We start from the raw sequence: 21,264 nt of genomic DNA on the forward strand, positions 1-21,264 counted from the left end.
TGAAAAACGAAGACAGGCGTGGATTCATGTGATCCATCAGGAGGACTGGAAGACGTGGTCAGAAGAGCAAATATCAAATGCGAAGACTATTATTATATAGATATTATATGTATTGATATCTATAATATCAGTATATATGTGATATGATAGCATATATAATATATAGATATTCTATTATATCATACTGTATTTTATATATAAGATTGTATTATTTTAGCAGTATTAATAAGTATTTATAAAACATCTATTAACACCCTCACTAGCCATTGATGCATGTCTTGCTTTACAAATGCTTTACAAATGATGCATTCAGTAGTTACTAATACTTAACTAATGCTTCATAGTGTGTAGTTATTCTAAATTGTTACACAAAATGAGATCCATACGGAGAGAGGAGAGAAACGTGGAGATGGTTAAAGAGATGAGGCAGGGTGTGCTAATGATTTAGAGAAAAAAAAGACAAAGAGCAGGAGAGGTAGAGATTTAAAAGGCAAAGAGAGAGAGAGAGAGAGAGAGAGAGAGAGAGAGAGAGAGAGCATCCAAACAGCACCATACAGACTGTTGGCTTGCTGTCTTTAATCAAAACATCTCAAGCTGAACTTTAACATGCCACTTTGGCTAAGGTTGAGTGCAGCTTGTATGGTTCTGCAAACAGGATATTTGTCTCTGCAGAGAAGGTTGTCTCATCAGGTTTCCAACAGAAAAACCTCATGGGACACATTCTGTTCTATTCTATTCTATTGACTTTTGGGTATAATCACTGTAACCTTGGTTTTAATGCTCTAAGCCTAAACCGTACTTCCAAAAAAACAGCGTACAAATATTCTCCCAAGATTTCCCCCAGGCTTTTCGGTAGTCTTGTGTAGTGGCGTGATCAGTGAGTGGGGTTTCATGGATGGGGATTTTGAGTGCTTGCTGAAAGAACACCATAACATCAATACAAGACCGCTGGGAGCCATTCAGAGTCTTTAAGTAAGGGAAAGGCACAATACAATAAAACAGTATGAATAGGCACATGCAGAAGCCAAATCCTGGAGAAGGTAAACAAATACCTTGAATATTCTGCATTTTAATTTAGGTAGTGAGGAAAACGGTGGATTGCAAAAAGAGTTAGACAAGGAAAGCTCTATGGTTGCATAGAGCATACAGCCTACTTTTATGTCTTATCAAGCCCTGGCAGTGTGCAGATTAAACAGAGGAGCCAGTCTTTGCATATTTACACGGGTCCACTGAATGAATATTTACAGCAGTGCAATCTGAATGTTTTAGCTATCTAGTTAACATTCTGCTGGTACTTTGTCCTCTACTAACATTTGTTTCATAGAACTTCACATATTTTGAATGCAGAGACTATATGCTGTGACAACATGAGTGAGTGACTATCTATCTATCTATCTATCTATCTATCTATCTATCTATCTATCTATCTATCTATCTATCTATCTATCTATCTATCTATCTATCTATCTATCTATCTATCTATCTATCTATCTATCTATCTATCTATCTATCTATCTATCTATCTATCTATCTATCTATCTATCTATCTATCTATCTATCTATCTATCTATCTATCTATCTATCTATCTATCTATCTATCTATCTATCTATCTATCTATCTATCTGTCTATCTGTCTGTCTGTCTGTCTGTCTGTCTGTCTGTCTGTCTGTCTGTCTGTCTATCTAGTGTGTAAGGAGGCCAAGGCTGACTTGGTGTTCCTTGTGGATGGCTCCTGGTCTATTGGAGACGACAATTTCCAGAAGATCATACGTTTCCTCTACAGCACCATGGGATCATTAGACCTTATAGGATCAGACGGCACGCAGGTCAGTCCCACATGACCTTAGCTGTTAAGCTTTTTTAACGTTTGACTTTTTTTTGTAACTTGGAAAAGAGAATTATCACATCACTCTGATGTAAATGTCCATTTCGTTTTTAATCAGATCACTCCGCAACTGCCAAATAAACACCTTAATCAAACTATCTTAATAAAATTAAGGTCCATACTGACACAAGCGTGATGCAATTAAGAGCTAGATTTTTCATCATACGTTCAATTTGCTGTACTTTGTAAAAAGCCTTAATCTGGGTTATTTTGGAGAATTGGTTGTGCCCATGCACCAAATCCTGCAACCGGCAGCGATTTTTTTCCTTTTTACCCTAGGATGGTGAAGGAAGGATTGTAAATAATTCATGAGCATGACTGGCGTTATTTTCCCCCCCCCAGCTGAACCTTAACCTAACTCTAACCCTAAGCACAAACATAACCACTATCTAATTCAACCCTAAAACTACTTTCGACAAATTCAGTTGCCTTCAGGATAAAAAAGGTGTGCAGTTTGCTTTTCTTAATCTTTTAATACTGAATCTGTCAGCCAGCACTTCAACGATACAGGTGAGCATTGTCTTCTCTTTCTGAGTGGTAGTAACATCTCTGGGGTGAGACCAAAACAACGTTCATGCTAAATAGAATAAAGGATCTTAGTGCCTTATTAAAGTTTTGGATGGGAGAAAAAACAGAAGTGGAGACATTTTCCAAAAAGACTCAAAACAAAATGTTGGAAGAAAAAAAAAAACCTTCCCTTTCATAATTTGATTATCCACCATTTGATTATCCATCCAATTCGAGTCTTATAAACTCAGGTCTTTAAGAAATCATGTTAATTAAACACGTGTAGACCCCCGAACTGAACTATCACCTTAATTCGATTCAGGTTATTGGCGGTGTGTAAATATAGTCAATGATGCTGGACTGAAAAGAAAAAAAATACTAGTCAATCTCCTGAGGCTCAGCTATGTTTTACTTCTGTAGCTTTCCTGTATATCATATCAAGCTCTAGTCCTGTGCAAATAAACAGCGGTTGCTGTACACCTATACTAGTCGATTGATCAGCACTAGAATCAAGGTGGGCAAGCCTGACGCCCACCAACGAAGGTTAGCAGAGCGCACTGATGTTTTTGTACCCCCCCCCCCCCCCCCGAAATGATTTAGTACCAAAACATAATTTTGCTAAGTTATAAAACACATTTAGAATCTGTCAGGAATCTGGCTCAGCCTCTTCGAGTTGTCAGTAACACCAGCTCCATTGAAAAAACTATATCTCCTATCACTGTGGCATTTTGAATCTAGACCAGGTAGTCTAACGATTTGACCAGAAGAAAGAATGAAGAAGTGAAATGAAATGTAGATGATTGATTTTTTTTTTCTTGGCTTTTATTCGTGCCTCCTCACTTTTTCTTTTCTTTCCTGAATGTATTATTGCATGAGGGCTCGAGGGCAAGATTTATGACTTGATGATGCTACAGTAGGTTCAAGCTTAGTCTTCTGTTTTTTTCTGTAATTACTGCCCTCCATAGCCTCCAAATGTCCAGCCAGTTAGGCTCTAACAAAAACAGCATGCTTACTTTCTAAAAACCATATTTCATTATTTAATTTGTCACATTTAATTTGATATATGCCAGTACCTTAGTCAGATTCTGGCTGATGGTAACATTCAAGTCTACTTGTTTTGCAGAAATTCCCAGCAATACTTGTGGAATGAAGGTGGGCCTACAGCTTTGACAGGCTTTGTATGAGTTCCTGGGAAGGGGTTCAAGTTGAAGAGCTAGCATAAAAGTGGACTGGGCAGCCAGAAATGAGGAGTAGTTCCATATAATGCAGGGCCTGTGAAACAAGCTGATAGTTACTTAACTATGAGCTTGTTTCACAGGCCCTGCATTCTGTAACCTAACACTCATCCTCAATTTACATTTCTTCTGTCTTCACTTTATTTTTCAGTTTGAAAGGGCCGTCTTTGGAGTTGTTCTCGCATAGGCTAAATAACAGTGTGTTTCTCAAACTGATGGTCAACATTGAATTCATCTGCTCCAATCACAATCATAAGCAGTCAGCGTTTGTATCTTGTTTGTGGCTTTGTCTCTTCTTGCCACCGGATTGATGCTGTTCATCGTCCTTCTGAGTAGAATTTCACATAACCCTTGTTAGCTACCCTCGTAAATGTCAGCACAGTCTTAAACTTCAAATTGTGCATCTCCAGATATTCACATTTTAAATTTTGAACACATTTCTATGGCTGAGCAATATTAGTTGAAATCTGCTTTACTGGCTGGTATGTTGTGGTTACTAGAATTTAGCTGACTAAACAGTCTGTCAGTGGGTATTGTTGTGGTTCATAGGGGAGCTATTACTGGATAGATGTTTCTGGGTTAAGCCAGATGGTTGGCTTGGAGTTTATGTTTCAGTTCTTCGAATTAAAACTGATTGCTCCCCTGACTTCCACCAAATAGGACTTTTACTTCATTGTGAGCTGTAAAATCCACCATAAATGAGTGATATTTTGAGGCAGTTTAAAGTTGAATTATGCATTATGTCCAACAGTGTTTTGTTATTTTGTTTTTGTTCCTTTAAGCCCACTTTTTTTTCCACATTTTTTTCTCTCCAGTTGCCAGTTTCTATTCTTGCCAATATCCATTGCCTCAAAATGTTATCCTTGTATCAAGTGGGTCTAACAAAAAAAAAAGGAGGATGTAACTCGAACTCAGTCAAAATTAGATCAGGGAAACGTGTCCCTGCTGCCTTGCTAACCGTTATGTAAGTTCCCCAGTGGTCCTCAGTTGACCCGTATACACAGCCCCACACCATATTAGCAGAGCTGTTGATACGCACGTCACTGTAGCATTGTTCGCTAAACACCAATATTTGATTTGCATAATGTCGACACACTTTTTTTTTTTTGTGCTACCCACGCACCGCATTGAGAGTGACTGGAAGTGGGCTGCCCTTGGCAAAACACTGGGGGCAATGTGAGAGAGTTGAGGAGTCAGCTGTGCAGTAGAGAACTGAGTTGCCTGATGATTGTAGACTATCCTGAGCCAACAACAGCACCATTAGCAGTCTGGAGGTAATACAGTAGTTGCCTGCCTTCTGAGAGTGCAGCAATTAGAACGATCGTGGCTCTGATTTGGGGCGTCAGGATACATACTATAAGTACTTAAAGAGCTTTTCATAAAATTGGGGTCTAATATGATACCCCCATTTGATAACAACAGCCTCGGTTGGTTTCAGCCTCCGTTTTATGAACTTGACTAAAGCCACTGAAACATTACAGACATGTGTTTTGTAAAATGGGGTGCTCTGTATTTAGAATGTATTCCTAACTTCTTGTGCAGGGATTTGATTTTTGTTCATTCATGCAAAATGCATGAACTGTTTGAAAGGGGTACTCAGAGGCACAGAAGTGAGTTTAATTTGAAATGGTTGCTAGTTGAAATACTTATGAAATAGGTATGACAGGATACCGTGTCCTTTTTTAAGAATTGTCAGCCTTTTTGTCTCCTCCAAACTGACACTGCAAATGTTTGCTTAAAACTGAAATCTGTGAGTTCCCTTATCTGTCCCTGCCCCTGGTAGTGAGAACTGCAAACAAGGTGGAACAGCCGTTGTTGGGTGTGTGCTGTCAACTCAGCAGTAAACACTTCCCACTCTTGTGAAAATGCCATCCTCAGACTAAAGCTACCACAGGCAATCTAATGTATTACAAACTACATCGAACTATATGGGAACGCGGTTTTACTGTGATATTGACTGTAGAATTGATAGCTTACAAGTCCAACAGAAGCATCAGCACATCGTCATCACATTTCAACCGATTATCCTGCTTGAGTCAACAGCAGTATATGGAGAGTGTCTCCAGCTGAAGTGATGCATCGATATATCGATAGAGTGGCATGAGACTAGATATTATCTTGGATTTTGGTTATATAATATCAAGACATAACTTGAATGTTGTCATTCCCCGGTCTTTAAGGCTGCATTACAGTAAAGTGATACAATTTTCTGAACTTCAGCCGACTTTCACTAGCTGAGGTAAATGATCAATAAATGCCTCAGCTTGCTTTGTCATCATATCCACATTACTAATGATCATTTCTCAAAGTTTTCTTGTGTGTAAATATCTTATGAAAGCACAAGTAGTCATCCCCAAAGTTTTGTTAAATCTATAATGAGGCATTCTGTCATTGTAAGATTCGAATTTTTTAATGTCACCCAACCCTATCTCCAGCCATGGTAAAGATGCTAGTTAGAGATATTAAAGCTGATTCCATGGTCCAGATGGAATAGAAATAAATGAAATAAAAACAGCATAAACTGTTAATGGTGAAAAAATGGATTTCAGCTTTAAGCTTCTCAGAGGTCAGCCAAAGAAGGCCCTGCATCTGACTGGTGTGACTGAAGCAGGTCGGTGTTGAAAATGCAGAGAGGATCCTCAGGCAGCTCTCCCTGGATAGCAGAAGGTTAATTTGTGACCCTAGACTAGAGGTCCAGAGGATTGGGAATCTAGACTAGAGGTCCAAAGGATGAGAATTAACCTTTGAATGCTGTAATTTTGTGACTTGACTTGAACTTTAACTTTCTCTACATGTCTGTATCTGGATCTGTACCTTTCTCTCTCTGTCCCGCTCTCTTTCCCCCCCTCGCTTTCTGTTCCCCTTCCTCCTCAGGTGGCCATAGCCCAGTTCAGTGATGATGCACGGACGGAGTTCCAGCTGAGTTCCCATGGTAACAAGGAGGCGCTGCTGGAAGCCATCCAGAGAATCAGATACAAGGGAGGAAATACTAAGACAGGTCAGGACAACAAAACCAGTCAATATTAACCGCTGCAGTATTAGTAATTTCAGCAGTGTTAGCTGTAGTTGTAATAATAGTATCATTTGCATTATTAGTGATTTATTGGAAAACCTTCGGACTTAAGTGCCAGGTTCATGCGGTAGTTCACAGATATTGGCATACTACCGTAGTGTAGTGCCACAGTAGTGCTGGCATCTGTGTTATGTTCTTAACAACAAATAGTCGGAGTTCTGTGAAGGCACAATGCACCTTGTGTGCAATCTGGGATATCACAATAAAAGTGTCAGTGTTTTTCTGAACCTGTAGCATGCCACCTGGGGAAACTCACATCACACAATGGAGATGATGAAATGATGTTCATTGCTAGAGACAAGCTGTATCGGTTGCAAATTTCTGTATTCAGGGTATAAGCAAGGAGCTGGGCAGTTGTAGCAGTATGTTGTCAATTGATGGAGTTTATTGCAATGAATTCCAGTGGCTTGAGGGCTAACGCTAGCTGTTTGGAGCTCTTTTTCTTAAATCTCTGGTTGATCTCGATGTTCAGATCATGGAAGGATGGCACTATGTTCTAGTGGCTAGACAGACTGCTGTCTCCTCTCTCGTCTTCTCACTCATATGTTTTCCCATCTTCCCTTTGTTTTGTTTTGTTTTGTTTTTTTTATCCTAAGTTCCCTCCTTGTCATCCTTCCATCTCCCTTGCTGCCTCTCCTCTCCCTCTGGCCTGGTCCTGAGCTGCCCCCTCCATTATCCCAGCTACTCCTCTTCATTTTTCCTTTTGCTCTCTCCTTAGTCCTGCTCCCCCAATCCTCCATATCTCATATTCCCCCTTTCTGCACTCTGTCTCTGTCTCTCTCTCTCTCTCTCTTACTGCTATTTCCCCTCTGACTTACCACATGGAAACAGGTGGTGTTTTTGAGCAGACAGGAAAGTATGTTTGTATATGTGTGTGTGTGTGTGTGTGTGTGAGAGAGAGAGAGAGAGAGAGAGGGAGAGAGAGAAAAAAATCTGTGGTAGAACAGAGAATAAAGCATTAAATTCCGTCTCCCCTACATAAAAGGAAGGGCGAGGCAGTCTGCTCCAATGAGGATGAGTTCGCACACACAATGCACAAATTCAAACACACACACACACACACACACACACACACACACTGTACCCACACATATATTGTCCTTGGTGCCTTAGAGTCAATCCATCTTTCTCACAAGTTGAAAAACTCTCTGCTCTTAACAATGTCCTTATTTCAACTGGAGAAGCCCAAACAGCTCATTTCATAGTTAAAATATCTTTTTTTATTATTATTATTTAAAATTTCATCTCTTTCACTCACAATAAATTGCTTGTCCAAAGTTGTAGATTCTATGCTGTGAATATATTTCTCCATAGAATTGATGTGGCCTGAAAGTATATTAAAGCCTAACTGTAGAATCCAGAGTCTGCTGTATACTTAGTCTTGCAATATATATTACATTTTATAGCAATTTTCTGTGCCTCTCGTACTGATATTTCAAACCGTGTGTCTTTTAATATTAATCTTGGCTTTTCTCGTAAGTTTGCTAGTTTTGCTAATTTGTCCTGTAGCGTTTCTTTACCTTTGTAGGTAAAGAATCTTGTAGGTTGCATGCGAGTATGGTTTGAAGATATTTTTCAACACATCTATATCATATAAGAGTCATGAATATATACTGACATGTCTTAATACAATATGCAATGGGGATTGTTGTGCCTGAACCTCCCTACAGACATCTCACTCCCACCATCCCATGCTTGTGGACTACCCACAGTGTTTTCTCTGGCAATCGGGGTTAGGGCTTACCATGGGAAGTCTCAGCCTTTTTTTTTTCTCTTCATAAACCCAAACCATTCCCTTCTTCTATTCTTTAAACCCAAACTCTATGCTGAGACCATCCAAAGGCCCCTCACTCATTTTTTCACAACTCCTCAGTCTGTTCCCTAGAAGCTCCGAGCCTTAAAATCTGGGGTTTGGTAAACGAATGCTACCAGATTTATAAATATTGGGAACATTTCTGCAGTGTAAAGCAGAGCTTAACAAGAGAAGAGAATAAAACGGAGAAATACATAGCAGCGTTTATTCTCAACCAAGTCGTCTCATCTAGCTTCAGGAGATCTGAAGGAAATTGCCTTGTTCTGAATTTTCTTAATCCTGCATTGTAAAATCTTACTGGGATGGAGCACGGAGAGCCTAGTTAGTTAAAATCTGTATTATATGCACTGTGTTTTTTTTCACTGAAAATACCTCAGATCAAAGACCATCTCTGCTCTCTACCCTTAGCTTTTACCATCTTTGGATATGGGGAAGAACTGGAAATTGTTGGTACCCTGCAGGAGCATCACATCTTTAACATTGGTGCTTTTTTCTCAAGTGACAAGCAAATTTGCATGGTCATCTGCAGGAAAATGATTTTATAGCGGTTCATTCATACATTTTCCTTAACTTTTAATGAATACCATTTAATTTTGAAGTCATCCAGGGTAGATTTTCTGAGGATGCATGCTACAGTATTTCTAAACTCTGCTGTACTTCAAAATCAACCTGTATAAACTCAATTTTACGCCACCGTCTGCCACTGTTTGGCAATGAGCAGCTCCTCTGGAGAGAAAGTGTGTAAATGTCTTAAACAGTGGCAGCTTGATGGTGAAGTTTTATGCATTCCTCTTCCTCACCAAACCCGGTTTTTACAGCTGGTTGTAAGCATACTTCTCCGTGTGCTATGTAAAATGACTCAGCCCACTTAGACTCTCCCGTGTCCCTTTTCCTCTCTGTTTGAATCCCTTCTATACTGTTTATACTCCCTACACCCACTCCTATACAAGTATGAGGACAAGAGCGGGTTGAGGATTCAGCGTGCTGAGACTGAGATGTTGGGATTTAGCTTTTCACTATGCATTTATTCATTAAGGTGTAAGCCCCTCGCTGACTCCCTGGGTTGGTGGGAATGATTGATTTAAAGGAGCTGCTGTAGTATTAGTCATTATCCCGCTGTGTGTGTGTGTGTGTGTGTGTGTGTTGGGATGCTAGATTTCTATGATCTGCAAGAGTATTTGTGCTAATCCTTGACTCTGTTCCACTCTATATTCACGTTGAGGAAGTGTGTGTGTGTGTGTGTGTGTTTGTGCGCTAGTCCATGTGTACGTGAACATTTGCACAAATGTATAAGTGTGATTGATTTCCACTCACTATAGTCGTATTACTGTTAATCCCTCTGTGTGTGTGTGTGTGTGTGTGTGTGTGTGTGTGTGTGTGTGTGTGTGTGTGTGTGTGTGTGTGTGTTGCGGTGACCAGCTTCCAGTATGTACAGAAGTATTAGCGCTAATCTTCATCTGTTCAGGAATATATTCACACAGAGAGATTAGTAAAGACATGATTGGCCTCGTTCTATCATTTACGGAGCCAGTCCCAGTCCCTCCTGTTTTTAGTAAATCTAGCAGCCCTGACGTTACTTTTTAGAGAAAATCTCGACATTTTTGCATTTTTCATTTTTTTATTCCAGTTGCTCCTAAAACATCGTAATTCTAATAACCCCTTCAAAATCTATTGTGTGATTTCAGTGAATCTGAGAATAAAGCAATTTACTACATTCCTAAATAGTTGTCTTTTTGTAGATCATGGGATTATGAGGCTCTCTGACATAATAATGCAGAGATCAGAATATGATCTCACCCAAATAAAAGATGCATTGCAGTCTCCAGGACCAAAAAAAAAAGCAATTCGTGGTTGAAACAAGGGAGTCGTGACATGGCTGCAGATGCAAAACAGAGAAGTGCATTTTGGTTTTCTCTCATATCACTTGTTTGGTCTCTACAGTGCTTGCACTTTTCTCAGATGAACAGTTTGAACAGTTTTACCCAGACAAGTAAACTACTCTTGGACTGGAGGCTATATCCAAAGAGAATGAACCAAGCTGGGAATCTATGTGAGCCATTGATTATTTCACACATACAGCACAGACACATACGCAGAGCGACAGTTGATTGATGACAGGCATTTGAACCCAAGACCCGTGGAGATCTGTCTCTCTCTCATTCTTCCTATTTCTTTCTTTCTTTCTTTCTTACTGTCCTCATTTTGTCTTTAATTCTGTATTTTCCATCTTGTCATGTCATCCTTCATTGCTTCTTTGCACTCGCTCTACTTTCCTTCTCTTCACACCATACCTCACTCCTCTCCTCCCCTCATACCTCCATTGTAATCTCACTCTTGCTCTTCTTCCTCTTAGCCCACTCCCCACCCTATCACCTGCCCTACCTCGCCACGTCCGTCAAACCGTACCTCCCTCCACCCTTTTGCCTCACTTTCCTCCGCTCCCCCCTCCCTTCCAACCCCCTACTCTACCACTCCTATGGCGTCTGCTCTGTTGTGTATCTGTCTTTGTGCCTGGCCAGCTGCTTCAGTTCCAGGCCAGAATAAAACATATGTATTACTGGTAGGGATTGGACAACACTGCAGTTAACTGGCCAGGACTTTGTCATTTGTCTTTTCTGACAGCTCAGCATTGAAATAAACCTAGAGATTGGTGGGGTCGCCAAGTGCGACGAGTTGGGGTGCACTGGTGTATGTGTGTCATGTTTAAAAAATTGGAAAAGAGATGTGTTATGTGACCCCCATACCTCACACAGGTCTACAAACTTTCCCCACTTGCAGCTTTCTGTCTCACGTGCAGTTGTTATACTGGAGGTCCGCATTCATTCTGATCTGGTTTAGCCCCAATGATATCCAGCCAATACCCCCGTTCGTCACAGACCCAGTTGAAAATGGCTTACTCGCGTTAGCGAAGAGAGAAAGCGTGATGAAAACGAGCGAAAGATGGAGCTAAGGATTAATGGTGTTGATTGCCCATTCAATTATGAAAAGGTCAGACTGTTTGTATGTAGACTTCCAGGTGCATTTGTATCTGTCGGTGTGTGTGTGTGTGTGTGTGTGTGTGTGTGTGTGTGTGTGTGTGTGTGTGTGTGTGTGTGTGAGAGAATCAGCCTTTTGTGAGTAGATACCATAGCTGCAAGGGACAAACCATAATTATGACGGATGCATTTGGGATGCAAATTGGACTGTCCCATTTGTTTCATTTGAGCGGCTGTGCTATGGCTCTGCACACCACTATCCCAGTCTAATGGTAATGATTACAGTAATCATCACGAGTTTATTGGTTCAATTACAGTACAGCTGAATGCAGTTGTCAGCAGTGGACAGCGGCGCCTGGAGGCTCATAGCAAAATTGAATTATAATTGAGCATAATAAGATGCCATGGAATTTGTCTCACCTTGGAAATAAGTTAGAGGTTTGTTTTTATTTTCATGCACCACTATGATTTACATGTAAATCAGGCAGTGTCGTGTTATAATGTTGTCACAAAAAGTTTCTCACAGTAGGGGAAAAGCAGTACTTTGAAATTATACCAATGGAAAGTAAGTGATTTATATCCTCGGTTACTGTGTTAATGTAAGCTTTTGTACTGATTTAATCTTTGCTGGATAACTTTGGTTATGGTTGTTGAGAAAATGGAGGACACTCATCAGTCACACTGTGCACCTGGCAGTCCCAGGCAGATTTTATAGCTATTGACATTATGGTCACAGGTTTCCTCACACCTGAGGGTGAGACCAGATGTGGCTGTTCTCTACATTTTTAGATTGATAGACATTCCTTTTTCTGAGATGTTTGACCCATCGAGAAAATGTGGGGGGCCATATGTATCTCCATCCTCAAATGTTGGAGCAAGAAGGGCTAGGCACAGGAATCGATCAGACATGGATGTTATGTATTTCTCTGTCCAGTGATATTACCAACAATGTGCACCTTAAGATCGTCATACCATAGGTCACTGCTTTGAGTGGTATGTACTACATGACTCAAACAGGAACCTGAATGATTACATTATCTTCTCTTCCGATCAGGTCGAGCAATTAAGCATGTGAAGGAATCCATTTTCACCCTGGAGGGAGGGGCCAGAAGAGGCATTCCCAAAGTCTTGGTTGTCCTGACTGATGGTCGTTCCCAAGATGACGTCAACAAAATTTCCAAGGAGATGCAGATGGATGGTGGGTAGTTAAAAGACAGCTGTATGTATGCTTTGTTGTATGTTAACAATAATGTGTTAAAGCGGTAGACATTAGATGTGAAAAGGGTCGGCAGGAAACACAATGGAGGTCATAGTGTTGTTGTTGTTGTTTTTTTTTTATATAATATCTCATACTCTTTAACTGACAGGATGTAGTTAAAAATGCAAGAAAGCAAGATTCTTTGCTCACAACCATTATCCCATCAGATTATATTACCTTAGTAACCAACACGGGGATCCCGGTTTGAATCCCCGTGTTACCTCCGACTTGGTCGGGCGTCCATACAGACACAATTGCCTGTATCTGCGGGTGGGAAGCTGGATGTGGGTATGTGTCCTGGTTGCTGCACTAGCGCCTCCTCTGGTCAGTCAGGGCGTCTGTTCGGGGGGGAGGGGGGAGAACTGGGGGGAATAGTGTGATCCTCCCACGCGCTATGTCCCCCTGGCAAAACTCCTCACTGTCAGGTGAAAAGAAACGGCTGGCGACTCCACATGTATCGGAGGAGGCATGAGGTAGGTAGGTAGTCTGCAGCCCTCCCCGGATCAGCAGAGGGGGTGGAGCAGCAACCCCGGCACAACTCGGAAGAGTGGGTTGATTAGACGGGTACAACTGGGGAGACAAAGGGGGGGGGGGTAAAAAAAAAACCGTAGTAAATGGTTTTGAGTTAAACCATTAGTAAATGGTTTTGACTTCCAGTCAAATAACACCACTCATTTCAATCCAAAAACTTTGACCTATTATTCGAATCATGTTTCACTGTTGTAGGCTTTCTGACAACTACTGATAGTTTGAAATGTACAGCCAACTCAAACATAATCTTTTTCTATTGCACTTAAACGTCTGATGAATCATACTTTCTTTCTTAATTCCTAGGCTATATTATCTTTGCCATTGGCTTTGCTGATGCGGACTACGGGGAGTTGGTGAACATAGCCAGCAAGCCCAGCGACAGACATGTCTTTTTTGTTGATGATTTGGATGCTGTGAAGAAAATAGAAGAACAGCTGATTACTTTTGTCTGTGAGGCTGCAACTGCTAGTAAGTAACAGAGCCACATGTGTAAAAGACAGAGAAAACGATAAGTAACGAATGAGAGAAAGACAGGAAGGAGTTATAGAGGGTCAGAAAGAGAAATTATGTGTTGAACAAAGTTCGAGGTAGAGGGAGGTAATGCATGACGAAGGATGTGAATGAGTGGCATTTGAGATTTGACATTTGAGAACGGGCAACATGAAATTACAGGGGAAAACTAATAAGATGTTTTTTTGTCTATCAGCTTGTCCGTCAGTTCTTATGAGCGGCAACACATTGGCAGGTAAGACGTGGGAGTTACTGGCATGGTCAAAAATGTAAAAAGATAATGCTACCAACCATAATGGTGATGAACATCGTGGATGTGATAATGATGATGATTATAACAATGACAGAAGAGGAGAATGATAATAGCAGATTTTCCTCCCTTTTCCTCCAGGTTTCCGCATGATGGAGAAGTTTGGCCTGGTAGAGAAGGAATACAGCACTGTACCAGGAGTTTCTCTGGAGCCTGGATCATTCAACAGCTTCCCCTGTTATAGGCTGCACCGAGATGCTCTGGTGTCTCAACCCACCAAGTAAGCTGATGAATCAGTCAGTCAGTCACTTTAGTTGGTTAGTTAATTTATTTTGTTTTGTTTGTAATTGATGCCTAGCAGGATTGTTCAACAACTCGGGGTCTCAGAGACTATGGAGATTGCAATTGTGCCTCAGTCTATGATTATATAAAGGCAGTCAATACAGTTACTAGGTTGGTAGTTAATTTGTCAAATCTCTAAGTCCTGTCATTAGAATTTGAGAGGACTCATGCGATGTAAGTGGTGGATAAGTTCAATACAGTTCAGTGCTTACAGTCCAGTCCTTCAGACAATCCTTTCCCCCCGTGTCTTTGCGTCAGTGTTGCAAAGAGTTATTTTTAGTCAGTGCAAAGTTTATCCATCTATGTTTTCTTACAAAGAAACACTCCCTTCCTGCACCGGAGACTTCCCAATGGGGAGTTAGTGGCCAGCAGTACACAAACACCAGAACACTTTGAATCACCAGCCAGAGGTAAACTCAGGGACCTTGAAATATTAAACATCAGTGCCAATGAAAATGACTTCCACTTTCTCACTATAGCGAACTACAGGAGCGCTCATAAACATAAAAGCTACCATTTAACCCCACATCAAAAATTATTTCTTTTCGGATTGCTTCTGTACAATATTTGCGTGGGTTGTCTTGTATAAAAATCAAGGTTCTGTTCCCACCCTTAACACCTGGTCTTTACTGTATTTGATTTTTCCCAAAGTCCCACAAACACTACTCCTATGCCAATGTCAATAGCAAAGAGCTGGTCTGTGAGTATTGTAGTATTAAGAGCATCTTATATATGCTGAAAGCATGTTTTCACTCTCAGATTTAAAGTCAAGATGATATGAAAAAAATGCCTATTTAACCCTTTTATATCACATACGTGGTCATATTGTGCACCTATTTAACAATATATGCCAAAAGGAATTTTTAAAAAAAATTTCTTTGTATTTTAAATCAAAATCCAATCATGTTTCTTCCTTTAAAACAAAATGTGATGCGTGCTTACGTAGGCTTGAACTAACCAATTTCAGCCAGTACTATCATGACATCAACCTATCTTCAACTTTTAGTGGCATAGAGTAAGATTCATTAGTTAGCTAGCTAGCAACATGCCCACTTTTAAATGTTCAAATCAAAAATTCTTCTAACCTTATGTCCCGCCTTTCTATCCTGTTTCACTCAGAAATACGTCATGATACGGAAATCAGATATTCTAGAAATGCTGTTTCAGCTGGACTTTAAATTATGTGCAAATTCAACTCCAGCAGGAAACTGTAATACTAGAAATTTGGAAAATTGAGAAATTTTGCAAAATCAACAAACTGCTGGCCCAGTAGTTAGCACTGTTGCCTCTTACCAACCAAGAAGGCCCTAGGTTTGAACCACATGCTGTCCTAGGTCCTTTCTGTGTGGAGTTTACCTATTCTCCCTGTGTCTGCGTGGGTTTCCTCTGGATGCTCCAGTTTCCTCCCACCATCAAAATACATGCATGTTAGGGTTAATACTCCAGTCTGTGCCCCTGACCAACACAATGGGAAGAACTGGAGTTGGTCCCCGGGCGCTGTACTGCGGCTGCCTACTGCACCGAGCTACATGACTAGGATGGGTTAAATACAGAGGATATTACGGAATTAGTAAAGTATATTATATCATTCCAAGATATTGCAATGAGTTGTCATTATTATTATTAGCTTAACTTTTACCTTTCTAAATGATCCTTTCTCAACTAGGAGGTAGACCATACTTTCTCAACACACACACACACACACACACACACCCACACAAAAGGACTGCATTCCATCCAGAACCTTGGTATATTTTGTAATCAATCCCTATCAAGCCTCACCTCCAGTGTCATGTTACAAGAGGCCATTTTGATTTCAGGGTCATTTGAATGTCAGCACACAGAGGGGAGAGCAGAAGCCAAAAGGTAGCCTAAATATATCTGTGTTTATGTCAGGAACTTTGTGGGTAAGGGATATCAATGGCACTGTTTCTGCTTTTTAGAGACCCTAAAGAGAATGAAAATGGCAAAAGATTTTAAAAATGTCCAAAACTGTAAGTGTGGAATTTAAAAAAAAAAACATACTATATCCTATAGGGCACGTTCCATTAAAAAAAAAAAAAAGTGATGTGCCAGGTCAATGACCTCCTGTTTAATTGCAATCATTATTATCATTTAGGGAAATGATAGCATAGTCAGGATATCTGCTTCCCTTTTCGAAGCCATGGACACCCGCATGCATGTTTTACGAGAGAGGAAAGAGTAGAGGAGAAGAGGGGTTAGCTGCAGTGCCAGAGAACCCTGCCGACTCAGAGTATGATGGTCTCAGTGATGAGGATGATCCAAATTACATTCCCAATGAGGTAGATGATTCTGACAGCACTGAGACAGATAATGCAACCCTTCAGAGGAGTAGAGGCGGTAACAGGCTGGTGGTGGTACCCCAGGACACTAATGAACCTGATGAGAGCAGCGCAGGAGATGCATCAAGCCAGCACGGAACTGAAATTTCAACCCACATTTCACAAGATATTTCCATTGGGGCAAGATAGTGATTTGCATGGTTTCTAAATGTTTTTGTGAGTCTTATTACATGTCACTGTAGTGGTTGACTGGAAATAATCGACAGTAGAAAGAAATAAGAAATAAAAGATGAAACAAATGAAATGAAATAAAAGATGAGTTTTAAAAGAGCATGAATAATTAGTTTGTTTTTAGCCAATCAAAGGCTCTATTTTGATATTTGTTTAATTGAATCTCGTTAATGGGTTTGCCACATACGTATATCTTATTATATAAGCCTTCCTCATTACTGGTAGCCTATAATATGATTACAGTGAGTTCTAGAAGACCCTGATTCATATGGAGATGTGTTTTAGTGGCTTCATGATGTTTTTAATTTTTCACTTGCTTCTATTCAAATTGGTTTTCTGTAACACTAGTTGTGTTGCTGTTAAGCCCACTGAGGCAAATTTATAATTTGTGATATTGGGCTATACAAATAAAATTGATTTGATTTGATTTAATTACTTTTTATTGACAACTCAACTGGCTGGTTGACATCTGTAATTTTTAAGTAAAGGTCATAATTACAAAAAGCATCATAATCTGTTATTTTGCTTAGTCTTAATAGGATTTTAAAGGGGAAAAAAATCCTAGTGTATTTCTATGAGTGACAGTTCAAGGGTTAAAAAATGAAAGGGCCACTGCATAAAACACCACAGGTTTTCTGTGACAAATAAATGGCTGTATTAGCGAGAAAATTGTGGTCATTATTTGAGGCACTTGTTTTTTATTAATCGCTGCACTAGTTGGATTCAACGTGGAACAAATTGACTTTTTCAGACCTTTTGCAATAAAACCTGCAGGTAATTCAGATGTATTCAGTCAAAATAATCACAAAAGCACTCCTCTTCCACTGAAGCTTCATGTGTTAATTCACTAATAAGTCCTTCTATACACAAAAAGGCAGAAACGTGCGTATGCAGAATTGCGCTCAGATTGGTTGAATTTTGCATGTACCACCGGTACCTATTTCTTGCTTTTAGTCACAATCAGTTGTTGATTTACTTTATATACTACTGGCTACCTGTCAGCTTCCATAATCAAGCACAAGTGGTTGTTGAAAGTATTCAAGTAACTTCACTCCATTTCACACTAAATGAATGGATAAATGAATAAATAAATACAACCAAACTCATTGTACTAAAGAAGTTATTGAATATACAAATTGTGTGGACGTAACGTAATGTATAATAAGCATGACTCCAGTCGTTAGATTATTTGATATTTAACTTTGGTAACAGATTAAATTCTATTTTAATTTTTAAAACAACAAAATACAACATCTTTATGCATGCTCAAGGATCCAGGTAAGGAAATCACAGAAAGTTGAATCAGGTCATCTGGACACAACCCATTAATAAAATGTGATATTCTTTACATTATACAACAGGCTGTTCAAGGAATGGCCAGTAACTATTGTATTACATTGCCTCAGTCCAAATGTTTTAAACATATGACAGTACTCCTATTATCATTGTCAACATTGATTTTTGTCAACATTGCTATTTGGTTGATGCTTATATCTATAGTGTCATGTTACATACCATGAGTGCTTTCATTTTAAGAATGGGTGTCCCATTTGGAGTTTGGATCTCTAACTGATAGTCTTAGTGCCATGTCCTACCTATGAATCCATACAGCATGCAGTATTTCATACAGAAGTTATTTTCTTATTCAATTGTGTCACCTGCTGGTTGATTTCATTTCTGAATTTAAAGACAAAATTAAAAAACCGATTGCTATTAGATGTTGCAGATTGACCCACAATAATCTGTAATATAACCAAACTTGAAAATAACAATCAATTTTTTCGCCTTTTACCTCATCTTGAGCTGATACCACAATCGAAATCCATGTCAATATAGTAAACATAGACACTGTGTAGAGATGCTTACCTTTTGTCGGTGAGGCCCCAGTTCTCTCTCATATTCCCTCTTTGCTGTGCCCAGATCAGAATCAAATAGTCAAATATTATAAAACATTGTTATGAGATATGTGCTGACTGAAATCGTCTGGGGTCCTTCTGATATGGTCTTCGATGATTGTCAGTCTTTATCATTTGGCTTGAATAACCTGAGCTCTGCAGAAACCAACTTAAGTTCTAGCTCACACAATGCGTTGCATGTTTTTCCATATGGTTCCTATACTGATCATATATCTGTTTAAATCATATGGATCTTTTAGTTCAGATGGCAACAGAGGGTGTTTTTAGAAGCTAATATGGCATATATTTTGGTTATGCCTGGTTGGAAGGGGTTTTTAATAAGGATAAACAAAGATGTTTGGTGCTAAGGTCATGTCTTTACAAGCATTTCAAGTTTTCGCTGATTTTGTTTTTGAAGGATTTATGGCCCAGCTGAACTGGATATCCCTTTTCTTGCCTGTGTGTCTGCTCGTATGTGTGTGTACACATGTGTGTTAGGTACCTCCACCCTGAAGGCCTTCCTTCTGACTATACCATCTCTATGATGCTTCGCCTGCTTCCCGAGACACCTCAAGAACCATTTGCTTTGTGGGAAATCCTCAACAAAGACAACGAGCCATTGGTTGGGCTCATCCTAGATAGTGAGTGCTTTAAACCACACGTTTTTTTTATTTCTAATCCTCTCATTGCCTTATACCACTCAGTACATTAACAATTAAGATTTTGGTGGCCTGCGCCTGAGTTCTCACATATGAGGTTTGAATGTTCAAAAGTACAAAAATGGCACTTCATAACAGTCGTATAAAAAACAGCTAAAATTAAAAAAAACATTTTTTTTCATTTTTGCTTTTTCAACAATATTTATCCAAGTCTTTTGAGCATTAGCAGAGTGCCAAGAGGAAAATATGGTGGGGGAGCCACTAACTTGGAGGAAAATGTTTACGTTTCTCTAAATCATTCCACTGATGGCCAGCTTTTCAGCGTAAAAATATGACAGCACAGTAACCATATTGGCACACTAGTGATCCAGTAGTTTGCCATCATTTCTTCTAAACCAATAGTTTTGAGAAGTTTTGTGTTATGCATTGCTGTGAATTCACTTTTTATTGCATGCCCACAGTTCCCATTGGCACTAATAATATCAGTAATCAGCAAATTATTTAACAGGGTATATTAAATTGAGCATGACAGGAATTCCATTCCCATATAAACACTTTTCATTTCCTTTGCTAAAGAATCAATGTGTGTTAGGAATATTGATTTAAAGTAATTTTTTCTCTTTGAATACATCACAAGTTTTCCAGTAACAATCCTTAAAATAAAGAATGGTGATTCACTCAGGGTGTTTGCTTTCCTTCCCTATTCCCAAGATTTTTTTTTTCCGCTGTGGTTGGGGTTGGGATTGGCATCAGCATCAGCATCATACCCATACACCAATATAGATAACCCCTTAGGGTACCATGGCTATCATACAGTGGTTACCAAAGCATGTTCACTGTCTGGGAGGCACACTTCCAACAACAAAGGAATTGGAAAAAAAAAGATAAATAAGGTAAAAACATGACTAATAACTCTCTGTTTACTTCAAGAGTTACAGTATGCCAACCACAAAGGCCCCAGTTACACCTGGTATTAAAATGTGATTTGTTTTGGTACATGCTTTCCATAAAATGTGCAATCTGTTATTAATTTAAACTTGCGATATATCTACATTTTTATTTTCGCCCTCTGTCCACAGTGTGAGCAAATCTTATTTTCAGAATTCACAATGTAAAGTGTGTTATTATGTGGGGAGGGTCCAAATGCATTTGTTATAAGTAAAAAAACCAAAAACAATTATGTCATTCAAAAGGTTACCAGAGGTGATGTTACCATGCAGCCTATATTTACTTTTACCTCACCATGGAAAGGATTTTATTTTTTGACTTGAAAGCTGTAGGCAGCACAAAGGACAACTTTTTGTTTAAATTATTTTTGCAGCTGTTGAGCATTTCACGGATCATTTACTGTGGTCAAGTGAAAAGAGCGGAGGAGTGATTAGTGCTGGAGTTCCCTCTAAATACGAATGGATGGAAATGACCGGCAAAATCTTGTACTACATTTGCAAAACATTGCTAACTGTCCAATCACAGAGTAACCTTTTGTGGTGTGATCAAAATAGTCCTGAATGAGCACTTAATTTGAGACTGATGGTGAGGGCCGGACAAAGATGGAGGTACAGCAGTGTTGACAACCCCTGAGTTTCTTCCCGAAGTACATATGACAACCCTGTCTGTCTCTCTCTCTCCTCGCTCTACCACAACTCCTACAACTTCCAGACACTGGAAAGACTCTGACCTTCTTCAACTATGATTATAAAGGAGACTTCCAGACTGTCACTTTTGAAGGAGCTGAGATCAAGAAGATCTTCCATGGCAGTTTTCACAAGGTTGGTCTCTCAAAGGCTTTATCTGTG

At 39.6% G+C, this 21,264-nt stretch overlaps 1 protein-coding gene across 1 annotated transcript in view; it reads left to right on the top strand.

The window, feature by feature from the left end:
- Positions 1 to 21,264, top strand: part of col14a1a (collagen, type XIV, alpha 1a) — a 241,910-nt gene that overhangs the window by 144,180 nt on the left and 76,466 nt on the right. The window contains exons 25-32 of the mRNA XM_056286930.1: positions 1,688 to 1,827; positions 6,503 to 6,626; positions 12,544 to 12,687; positions 13,582 to 13,746; positions 13,985 to 14,023; positions 14,180 to 14,318; positions 19,308 to 19,450; positions 21,128 to 21,237. Of these exons, the coding sequence (XP_056142905.1) occupies positions 1,688 to 1,827; positions 6,503 to 6,626; positions 12,544 to 12,687; positions 13,582 to 13,746; positions 13,985 to 14,023; positions 14,180 to 14,318; positions 19,308 to 19,450; positions 21,128 to 21,237 (1,004 nt within the window). The remainder of the gene's footprint in view (positions 1 to 1,687; positions 1,828 to 6,502; positions 6,627 to 12,543; positions 12,688 to 13,581; positions 13,747 to 13,984; positions 14,024 to 14,179; positions 14,319 to 19,307; positions 19,451 to 21,127; positions 21,238 to 21,264) is intronic.

The sequence above is a fragment of the Lampris incognitus genome, chromosome 9 (assembly GCF_029633865.1).
Source record: "Lampris incognitus isolate fLamInc1 chromosome 9, fLamInc1.hap2, whole genome shotgun sequence".
Lineage (NCBI taxonomy): Eukaryota > Metazoa > Chordata > Actinopteri > Lampriformes > Lampridae > Lampris > Lampris incognitus.